General features: G+C 45.1%; 2 protein-coding genes across 3 annotated transcripts in view; both read left to right on the top strand.

Moving 5' to 3' along the window:
- The first annotated feature begins 379 nt into the window (after positions 1–379).
- coil (coilin p80) lies at positions 380–6632 on the top strand. Its single transcript, XM_061224752.1, has 7 exons — positions 380–651; positions 1195–2266; positions 2813–2902; positions 4686–4733; positions 5091–5160; positions 5773–5861; positions 6375–6632. Exons 1-7 carry the CDS (start codon positions 401–403, stop codon positions 6429–6431), a joined length of 1677 nt encoding a protein of 558 aa, XP_061080736.1. The 5' UTR covers positions 380–400; the 3' UTR covers positions 6432–6632.
- Positions 6633–7370: 738 nt separating this feature from the next.
- LOC133113911 (rab11 family-interacting protein 4A-like) overlaps positions 7371–11820 on the top strand; it is a 47705-nt gene continuing 43255 nt past the window's right edge. For both annotated transcript variants that reach the window (XM_061223056.1, XM_061223055.1), the window contains exon 1: positions 7371–7613. In XM_061223056.1, the coding sequence (XP_061079040.1) occupies positions 7458–7613 (156 nt within the window). In that variant the 5' untranslated portion in view covers positions 7371–7457. The remainder of the gene's footprint in view (positions 7614–11820) is intronic.

Here is an 11820-nt window from a genome sequence, read left to right as displayed (position 1 = left end):
TTTTTTTACTTTTTAACTGAACGGAAAGCATTTTATAATGTCACATAAAGAATGATCGGACTGCTCAAATTTAGACCAGTCAATCTATGTCAAGTCAAAGTATATTTGGAGTTTTAATACACCACCATATTACAATTATTTGTGTCCAACCATTAAACTGATTGAGCCGACTGCAATTATTGCATTATATTATAGACTGTATACGTGAATTATGCTTGTCAATTTACTGACAGCATTAACACCGACTGTTTCCATGATACACTAGTCAATTCCAGATATTTATGCAGTAATTTGCCTGCTCTTCCAAACCGCCAGGTGGCAGTGTAAGAACACTTTAAAAGCGGACATGCGTACCTTCGCATCATTTGGTCTGCATGCAGCGCACACGAGGAAGATAATAATGGCAGCGTCCAGTCTCAATACGATACGAGTGCGTTTGTATTTCGATTACCCCCCGCCTGGGGTATCGGATTGCCGCATGTGTTGGGTACTTGTTGACCTAAACAAATGTCGAGTCGTGGCGGATCTAGCCAGTGTCATCAAGGAGAAGTTTGATTTCAGTCGTAGGACGATTTTGAACTTGTTCATGGATGACTGTTTCTTGCCTCCTACGGAGAGCGTTTACGTAGTGCGCGACAATGACAGCATCAGGTAAATAACGTTGCATGTTCTTTTGCGTTTCAATAGTATTGCTACCTATGATGTTAGCTTTGATACCCACACGGTCGTTTAATTGCATGCGCGGTTTATTTGATAGCTTACTAACTTATGGGGTTGTATTCAAGGCTTCGTTTACGTCCAGGTTGAGCATGACGTTACTTGCTGAATAACTAAGTTAAGTCACTTGCGTAACGATCTCGGCAACTTTATGTGGGTTTCAGCCGTATATCGGCTTGATCTCAGTTCGTCTCGTAGTTCACCTTAAATTGAACGTTGTCAGGTCGGCATAGTCGAATTGTTTTGCAGTAAAAGTTATTTGTTATAACTAGGTAGCTAGCTGTCACAATTAAAGCTGAAGTAAGCTTAATTCCTTCTCTCTTGTGTTCAGTTGCATTTATATTAAATGTCTATTGTATTGCATATATGCAAACTAATAAACCATTATTCATGGTGATGTGTATTGATAATAAAGGAAAGAAAATACGCAAAACTAATGCAAGGAATTGTATCTCATCACGTGTTGTTGTTTGACAGGGTGAAGGTGGAAAATCAGCAACAGGAGAACGGCTTCGCAGTCAACCGGAAATCCGAGGACCTGTCGCGGAAGGCAAATAAGAGAGTCCGAGAAGAGGATGATGAGAATGAGGCGGTCAAAATAAAGAAGAAAAAGAAACCTCAGTTGGAGAGTCAAGAGGTGGACCTCCAACCGGTCAGAGATGGGGAGAAGAAGAAAAAGAAAAAAAAGAAGTTGAAAGAGAAGAATCTGTCCGTCAAACCTGCGTCTCCGGTGAAGCGAACCACCCCTGTGAAAGAGGTGGCCGTTTCTAAATCCGGCGCAGCGAAATCCGCCAAGAAGCCCGCTGCTCCCACAACCTCTGCGCCGAGCAAGGCGGCCAAGCAGAAAGCGTCGTCCTCATCGGATACCAGCGGCAGCAGCGAGGAGCGGCCTCTCACGAAGAAGTCGCAACTCGTTGTTATGACGAATTTCTTCAGCAGGCCCCGTGGGGGTGTCCCCGCCGCTGCGAAGGCTGGTGTCACGGCCGCTCCCTCTTCCTCGTCGGGGTCTTCCTCAGACTCCGCTCCCGGTCCCGCTGCGACCAAACTCGTCCCCAAAAAGCCCGCCCCGCCCAAACCCAGCCCCACAAAGCCCGCCCCGCCCAAAATGGACTTCCAAGCTACACTGGCGAAGGCGTCGCTGTCCAAACCCGCCCCTACGGGGGCGGTCGTGAGGACGGGGGCAAACTCGCGAGGGTTCCGCGGCTCCAGTTCGGACTCGAGTAGCGACAGCGAGCCTGTCCTGGCCAATAAGAGACCAGGCCTGGGGTGCCAAGTGCCGCCATTAGCAACGGGGCCCAGTGACATCCTTCCAGCGGCCGGTGTTACTGGCAGGGGGGGTGGGCGGGGCTGGGGCTGCTCGCCGGGGAGGGGGATGGGGCGGGGCGAAGGCAGGTTTCCGTGGAGGGGGGGTGGGGGTCCCAGGGGCGGTCAGCGAGGGGGTCCCGGTTTCGGGGGAAGGGGCATGGGGAACCCGCAGCCCCACAGCGACCAGAACGGACTGCAGCAGCACAGGAGCGACACTCTGACCAACAAGGCCGTCGTTCTGCGGGTGAGTCGCCGGCGCACGTCGTCCTCGACCCCCCTCGCGGGACGGCGCTGTGGAGCGCTCCTCTCCCGTCTGTAGTGTAGCGTAGCGTAGCATAGCGTAACATAGCGTAGCATAGTGTAGCGTAGCATAGCGCTCCTCTCCCGTCTGTAGTGTAGCGTAGCATAGCATAGCGTAGCATAGTGTAGCGTAGCATAGCGCTCCTCTCCCGTCTGTAGCGTAGCATAGTGTAGCGTAGCATAGTGTAGCGTAGCATAGTGTAGCATAGTGTAACGTAGCATAGTGTAGCATAGTGTAATGTAGCATAGCGTAGCATAGCGTAGCGGCTAAGGTATGTGACTGGGGACCCGCAACGTCGCTGGTTCGATCCCCGGTGTAGCCACAATAAGATCCGCACAGCCGTTGGGCGCTTGAGCGAGGCCCTTAACCCTGCATTGCCTCCAGGGGAGGATTGTCTCCTGCGTTGTCTAATCGACTGTACATCGCTCTGGATAAGAGCGTCTGCCGAATGCCGTTAACGTAATGTGATGTGATGTCTCTCTGTTCTAGAACCCTCCGCCGCGCGCTCTGGAGCGGGACTACGCCTCCATGCCCCTGCTCGCCGCCCCGCCACAGGTGGGCCAGAGGATCGCTTTCAAGGTACGACGGCTTTCCCGCCCGCTTAGCAAAGGCAGGGGAGGGTTGTCTCCTGCTCAGTCTAATCAAGTGTACGTCGCTCTGGATAAGAGCGTGAGCGTCTGCCAGGACCTGTTTACACCTGGTCCTGGATCTATAACGCGAGGGGGGGTCGAAAACTAATTTTTTTATCTTTATGCATCTTGGTTATTTAAATGGGATTCGAGTCAACTCCTAATTGACCCACAGATACCCTGCCTATGTCCGGATTATACAGAGCGGTGCGTTGATGCAATTGGTCGAAATTCATTATCTGCTACCAAAGTAATGTGCCGGTTATTCCCAGATAGTCATTGGGCCTCATGCAAGAACCACTCGTACGAACAGATTTGTTCTTAATTTCTTGGGTCGAAACAACATTTAGTGGAGAGTGGACCCGTCTCATGGGTCAGCGCCGCTCACCTGACACACAGAACTCGGGTCACGCTTTCAAACTCACCGTTGAGATTCAGCAACTGCAATGGGTTCATCAGCAGTCCGCCGTGTTACGTTTTGCCAGACACTAATCGGGTGTCGGTCGTTCCATGTTCTTCTTAATCCCATCGGCCATCTATCCAATGCAAACCTCCCTACTGTACCGTAATTACTGTATTATAGCAGACACAAACCTCCCTACTGGACCGTAATTACTGTATTATAGCAGACACAAACCTCCCTACTGTACCGTAATTACTGTATTATAGCAGACACAAACCTCCCTACTGTACCGTAATTACTGTATTATAGCAGACACAAACCTCCCTACTGTACCGTAATTACTGTATTATAGCAGACACAAACCTCCCTACTGTACCGTAATTACTGTATTATAGCAGACACAAACCTCCCTACTGTACCGTAATTACTGTATTATAGCAGACACAAACCTCCCTACTGTACCGTAATTACTGTATTATAGCAGACACAAACCTCCCTACTGTACCGTAATTACTGTATTATAGCAGACACAAACCTCCCTACTGTACCGTAATTACTGTATTATAGCAGACACAAACCTCCCTACTGTACTGTAATTACTGTATTATAGCAGACACAAACCTCCCTACTGTACCGTAATTACTGTATTATAGCAGACACGAACCTCCCTACTGTACCGTAATTACTGTATTATAGCAGACACGAACCTCCCTACTGTACCGTAATTACTGTATTATAGCAGACACAAACCTCCCTACTGTACCGTAATTACTGTATTATAGCAGACACGAACCTCCCTACTGTACCGTAATTACTGTATTATAGCAGACACAAACCTCCCTACTGTACTGTAATTACTGTATTATAGCAGACAAACCTCCCTACTGTACCGTAATTACTGTATTATAGCAGACACAAACCTCCCTACTGTACCGTAATTACTGTATTATAGCAGACACAAACCTCCCTACTGTACCGTAATTACTGTATTATAGCAGACATCTTCATTTAGCACAGTTTTCTGAAGTTAGGTGCGTGGGACACTCGTTTGAGCCTATTGTACGAAATAAGTATGAGAAATTCTAAGAATACAAAAATATTCTTGCATGAGAGGCCCATTGTGTTTTCTGCATTTCATTAAACAGGTTAGATATGTTTCATGGAGTTATTTCACAAATGAAACCGAAATAACAGGTTAATCAAAATAAGACCCGATATAAGATTTTCAAAATTGCTCATAAGGACTGATTAGAAGGGTGTACCATACCAATCTGTTACGCCCATAGATTTGAACTGTAACCATAGTAACAACCGTATCCTGTCTGTGCAGCTGCTGGAGCTCACTGAGAACTACACTCCCGAGGTCTCGGACTACAAAGTAAGACCTGTTCCTTTCTTCAGACTTCTGCTTCTATGAAGCATTATTTGTGTATTCAGTGTTTGATAAATTAATTGGTTTGCACGTACGCCATCTCATGGGCTGTGACGGGGAATGCTGAGTGTTCTGTTTGTCTCATGATGTAATGAAGGCTTGTTTTTTATTCATTCAAAGTTGCCCCTTGCTCACTACATTTTTTTTCTTGGATCACCCTACTTCCCGCCGCTCATTAAGACCGAAACATTGCCCTCTAGTGTCTGATTTGAGTAACTGCATGCCGGTGCTGTTTGTTCCGGAACGGGCACGCTGTCCTGAATCCTCACCTGCCGTTCGGATGTCTGTCTTTGTCTTTCTCAGGAAGGAAAGATTATCGGAATCGACCTGGTCACCAACCAAGTAGAGCTGGAGCTTCTGTCCTCCGCACCAGGTACAGACCGGAGCCTGGCAGTTTGTGAGTCGTGCCAGCGTGTTCTGTAAAGCAGCGCTACTGAACTCCACGTCCTGCGGGCTGCAGTGTCTGCTGGCCTTCACTCCTGCTGTGCGCTACACCACCTGCTTTCACTAATTACTGTACCTGCCTGGTTCTGGTAATAAGCTAATTGGTGAAATCAGGTTGTGTAGCGCACTGTTGAAGCAAATGCCCGCAGGCACCGCGGCCCGGAGGACGTGGGATTGAGTAGCGTTCTTCCGAATTAAAATAATAGCGAGTGCATCTGAATAATGGGTCTAAATCCACGTGTTGGCGAGTCGCCAAGGCCCTGTACAGCGCCGTGACAAATTGAGGTTGAGAAGGGGACCGTGTCCGCACGTTTGATGCTCAGTCGTGCCTCATCAGCGATAAACCACAGAATGGATTATCCGCTCCTTGTTGTACGCATTCAGTATAGTCTGTGTGTCTGTGTGTCTGTGTGTCTGTGTGTCTGTGTGTCTGTGTGTCTGTGTGTGTCTCTCAGTCTGTGTCTGCGCGTGCCTGCGCGCGCGTGCGTGTATTCCTCTTGTGCCGTGATGATCCTCATGAGCGGTTGTCTCTCTCTCTCAGCTCCAGCAGAGCCCGGGAAGTTTGACCTGGTGTACCAAAATGCTGACGGATCAGAGATAGTGGAGTATGCCGTGCCACGTGCTTCACAGGTAAAGAAAATAAGAAAATGGCATGAAGGAATTGAGACACTTCTCTGGTGTCTGTGTCCGTCTCTGTCGGTCTGCACATCTTCTTGTGTTGGATGATATGGGGAAATGATTTCCGTTCTGTTTATTGGGTACATTTTTTAACCGTTTTGTACAGCGAAGTGGATACAATCATTGAACCACTTCAGCAGGGATAAAGAAAAAAATCGGATAAAATGACAAATGTCTTTCAGCGATTAGACGATTACCAGTAAAGAATGCCGAGGCATTACTTGTCGGCAGTTAGGTCACATCCAAACAGGCCTGTCATTTAAAAAGAATCTCTGTATATATTCGTTCGTTGTTACTGTTCTTAAACCCTTGTTTCTCCTCTTAAAATCGTGTATTATTTGCTCTCCGGTCACTGGCGTTGGAGAGCAGGAGCAAAACGCCGCCGCAAATAGCTGCGGTTTGGCTCACGGTGTGATGCAGTTGCGGATTCGTTGTCATGGAAATCTTGTCGCCGTCTTCCCGCAGCTGAAGGAACGCTGGGACTCGCTTCTGGAGCCGAGACTCATAGTGGAGAATGCGTGAGGATCTGACCAAAGACTGTTGCCCACTCCTACGCCCGCACCCCAAGGGAAGCCGGAATCTGGACACTGCGCGCAGATGTGACGAACTTTTTCGCTGGGAAGTGGCTGGACGCAGCCTTTTTATAATGAATGTATGGGCTTTTAATGTTTGTACATGAATGTTACTGTGAAATTGTACTTAATAAACATTTTTAATACAAAATGACGCCTCCAAATTCCTTTCGAGGTCTACCTGCTGCACTCGATATCCCTGCTTCCTCCGTGGCTCTTCAGCTGGGTCAATCTGCGGGCTAATGCAGGAGATAACCCATATAATCTATCACTTTTTCTTCTTTTTTTCCCCCAACCCTCGTATGAATTCATTGGGGAAATAATATCATGTTGTTGGATTGCATGTTCTCAATAATATTCTTATTTTCACGTTTGTATTGTCTTGCTAGCATCGTGTTTGCCAGCGCACGATACTTTCTAGATTGATAATGTATCGCAAAGGTTGGAATTATGTAAGGTTTATGCGGAATGCGCCTACCCTTGATTTTGGTAACCTGGCCAGGTGAACAGAATTCCCAGTCTTGCTTACATTTTAGTCATTTAGCAGACACTTTTAATCCAAAGCGATTTACAAATGCACAAGTTGCTCAACATGTCAAAAGCATCAAATCAGCTCGGCTATTTAACTGGTTATTTTATATGCGTACCTAGTTTTAGGTTATTTAAAACACAGTAAGTAGGCTTCCTGTGCATTACGTGCACCCATAAATATATAATATAATAAATAACATTTTCGACACCACAGGTCATGAAGGTACTTCAAAAGGCTCCTTTTTTTTTTTTTTTTTACAGCTCCATCGCGGATGTTCTCACGCCATCCACCTCCTCCATCGGCCAGTTTCCTTTGCCAACTGATGCTGATGATGTCACGCCTTCCACGCTCGCAGCGACGGAGGAGGGCGATGATGGCGCTCGCCGCCTGCATCCTGTCGGAAGGTCTTTAATATTTTCCAGATCCGCGTAAGCGCTCTCGAGGATGGACGGAAGCTCGTTTCCCGACCAGGACCAGCTCCTGCAATTCCTGAAGAAGCTGAAGGAAGTGTTCGACGTGTGTGACGAAGATGCGGACGGTTACATTCGAGTCGAACATTTCGTCGACCTCGGTTTACAGTTCGGCAAAGGGAACGATGAGGTAAGAGTCCACTGTTCGTTATGGATGTAGCCAACGCAGAACGGTCTAACCGGTGTATAGCTGTATTTAATATGTGCGTAATGAAACCCGTATAAGCTTCGTATTCTGTGACATGTTGCGTTTGTAAAGGGTGAAATGAAGACGTTTTATTCATTTAGAAAAAATCGTGGCAAACAGGTTGCTCCAAGCCATGACTATAACTAATGCAGCCTACTTATTTGTAATATGAATTATATTGTATTATTTTTCTCTGAACGCGTTAATTCATGTAAATGTGCGCGCGCAGAGGTCATGGACACATCGCAAATCGATACCATTGTCACAACACGTAGCCTATAGCATAGCATAGCTTATAGCTTTACTGTTGTGTGCATCAAAAAATGATGCCTCTCCATATTTGTATCGTAGATCAGGCAAATATGAAATGGAACTAGGAAATTAACCTCAAAGTAGCCAGTCACTTGTGACAGTGAGATATGTTGGTTTATACAACTGCAATAAAAAAAATAAAAAAAAACGGCTTAAATTTCACATATAAGCCTTTCATATTGTAGCTGTAACAGTAATAGATAAATTAATCAATCAGGTTCTTTAACACCCACCCTACCACACCGTGAAATAAGAATGCCTCTCACGTCGTTTACTTATTAACACTTGACCTCCTGTTTTCAACCTGTATGGAAAATCAGGCACTTCTGCTGAAACCTTGCAATGCCACCTGCATTTCCGCTTGACTATAGTTACCATGGCACCCATTGGGATTCATCAACAGGAAGGGAAAAAAAAATTTCCTTTTTGTGGTGATTTTGTTTATAGATCCATATTTTCATGAATAGAAATCAAAACAACACGTCTGTCCTAGGTCCACGGCAGCTGATATGCCATTTTAGACGGGCGTCAATATAATGGCGTGTTAATTGATTCATGATGCCATGTCGCAGTGTTGCCGTCAGCCATTTCTCTGTTCTTCAGCCAGAAGGTAGGTGGTCATATCAGGAGGCCTTACAGAGGACAAGTGTGTTTTGAAAACCTTATTATTATTATTTTTTTTAATGGTTTTTTTCCCCCCAAAAAAAAGCTTTGAGTGAGGTTGTTCTTGGTGAACCCTTTACCCCGTGACTCTCATCATCAACACTTTCATTTCTTTAGGGAACACATTTCATACACATTTATACTGTTAATCTTAATCCTAATAATTGATAAATGCTTATTTTTCTATGTTTGTCTATGTATCGTCTGAAATTGATACTGGCGTCATTGTTCCTAGATGCGCTTTTCAGTTGACAGTTGGCTGTATGCATCTCTGTGTTGTGGCCTTCGTTCAGAATATTGAGCCATATACTATACAATTTGCGTTAAACAATACGATATTGCTCAGAATATTTAAGGATACATGTAAGTAGGCCTATTCTTAAATGACATTCAACAACAGCTTTTGTTCTGTAAAACTAATTGAACGCAACAATGACAAATTAAGTGGGTTGATTTTATTTTCTCGTTTTGTGTCTTTCATCACCTTACAGGTCTTTGCCTACTTGCGTCAATCGGCTACCGTCATTACATTACGCACGAATTCCACCCTAGTTCCGCTAAAGCATGTTAGTGTTCCTTTTAAATCCGTGCGTTTTAGCCCAAGTGCTCCGTTTGTTCAGAGAAACCTAGAACTCAGTTGAATGCAACTACGTTCGATTGAACTATGGGCATTTCATATTAAGCACCAGCAAACGTCCTTCGTCGGACCGACATTGAACCTGTTAATTGCATGAAAGGTACAATAATTAAAATGGAATTATTGCCTTCAAATCCTGTTTTAGAAGCAATATGTTGAAGCTGAACGTAATGGCACTTTTTCCTCTGGTATGCACTCACGGAGCACTTTATTAGGAACACCTACTTATTCATGCGATTATCTAATCAGCCAACTGCGTGGCAGCAGTGCAATGCATACAGTCATGCATTCAGTTAATGTTCACATCAACCATCCGAATGGGGGAAAAATGTGATTTTGACAGTGGCATGATTGTTGGTGCCAGACGGGCTGGTTTCAGTATTTCTGTAACTGTTGATCTCTTGGGATTTTCACACACAACAGTCTCTTGAATTTACTGGTGCGAAACAAAAAAAAACTACAAAATAAAACATCCAGACAGCAGCAGTTCTGCGGCCAAATATGGGTTTAGTCTATAGTTGTTGTGTTTTTTTCTTCTTCCCAAACAGTGCTGTGTTGATAAACGAGCATCAGTTCCGTTTGATCGCAAGCTCTGCGGATTGTAACTGGGTTACGATGGCATAATGTAGGCCGATAGCCCTTAGAGTGTACTGTCAACTACCATGACTGAGGGGCTTGGGACGGTGAGGGGCGGTAAGATCTAAGAGAGGCACAGTGAAATTATTTTCAGATTTGCATAAAAAGTCTTATCCGAAGCAATATGATGCGTGTGTAACACTGCTGACAAAATTGATGATGATGATTATTATGATTATTATTATTATTATTATTTATTTAAGCTTATTCTATAAAATAAGGAATAGAGGCTTTTTCTGTGATGATTATCTGTATTCCCAGAACGAACCCGATTATTCGGGTAAAACTAGCCAGGATGACAGTACTAGGCCCCAAATCTGGATGTACAGGTCATGGTTGACGCGCACGTCGGTATTATCGATGAAGTTCATCATTGTACTGCTTAGCTGAAATAAGGCCTAGCCGTCTGGTGACATTTTCCCCAAACCATTCATTGAGCGGAGACAAAACTGATTGTTTGTCATTATCGCCTTGTCCACTGAACGGTGCCAGTCTTTTTTCAGGTCATTGAGCTGGCAGAGTGGCTCCGGCAGCGACCATGCAGAACTTCCTCACTCCCAGTCCACTCTAAAAATAACGGCGAGGCGGAGCCATGGTAACCAGCGCGCCCAAACCGGGACGCGCTTAGGGGGCTGCGGCGGTCATGCTTCAAACAAAACAGACGAGGACAGATCGGACTGACAAAGATTGATGATAACCAGATAATAATTCCGCATTATTCGCACATCACTCCAAATACCTTGACTTGACAACGGTTACAATAGGCTACATAATTTAGAATAGATTAGAATTTCAGATAGGGTTAGCCTACCGACTATCCAGTCTGTGACAGTTTGAAACTTACCACATATCCTACTTTATGCCCGTTATTTTATGACATTTAAATTCCCTATGCGAAAACACAGCGTGATGTAGCAACTATAGCCGATTTTCTTTTTAATCTTGCGAATTCTTCCATTTAACTAATCAGAACTAGTCTTTTTGCCAGTGTGGTGAAGAAGGTTAAGATGAGATCCGCAAATCATTCTCAATAAAATAAATATAAAAACAAACACACAGAGACACACAAACGTCTGCGTACAAGGCAGGCAAGCGGTTGTAGCCTGTAACCGTACAGACGAGTGGCTCTGCGGCAAACGACACACTGACAGCGGGTAGTGGGTTTTGTTTTCGTACGGGAGAGAGATTGACAGCCAGGTGAGCTGCTATCAAGGCTGTCCTCTCTCTGTCCCGACACTCGGCCCCGCTGTCACAATAATTACCCCCAGTTATTGACTGCCTGTTGGTTCCCAACGGGCAATTAAGTCTATTAATTGGGTTTACTGCAAGCATGTAATTTAGTCTGGCATCCAATTGTGCGGTTCACCTTTTGCGATCAGTCACGAATGAGCTTAGCTGGTTAGTTAAACCAGCCGCGTTTCCCCAGCCACTCTGCCGCTGATCTCTTTACTGAAGCGGATGTTTATCGATATTTGTGCACGGAACTCGAAGTCTCTGTAGTGGGACTCCGGAAGTTAATTAGCACATTCTTTTGCAAATGCTGTATTGTCTCTTGTTTGATAAAAAATTAAAAAAAAGTGTTGTCTGTCTAAATACCCCGAGGGGTTGCAGTTGAGAGAGGGAAACGTCCATCACACTGTTTATTCGTTTAACGAAGGCTTTAATCCGTTTGAGGTTTAAAGTGGACGTTGGAAAAAAAAAAAAAAAACCTTGACGGGACCCAGGACCAGCAGCGGCAGGAGATTATAGTTTTCTAGGATGTTGCCTGTAATGACGGCTATTTGACCTTATATGCATGTTCAGATGGTGTTGGAGTAGGGTTTCCACCCGTCCTGGATTCTCTGGGACTGTCCTGGAAAAAATAATGAAACGAAATGTCCCGGAAAGTATTTTGAATGAAAT

The sequence above is a fragment of the Conger conger genome, chromosome 16 (genome assembly GCF_963514075.1).
Source record: "Conger conger chromosome 16, fConCon1.1, whole genome shotgun sequence".
In the NCBI taxonomy this organism is placed as follows: Eukaryota; Metazoa; Chordata; class Actinopteri; order Anguilliformes; family Congridae; genus Conger; species Conger conger.
The sequence above is the reverse complement of the archived record's forward strand: the minus strand, read 5'-3'. Positions and strand labels throughout refer to the sequence as shown.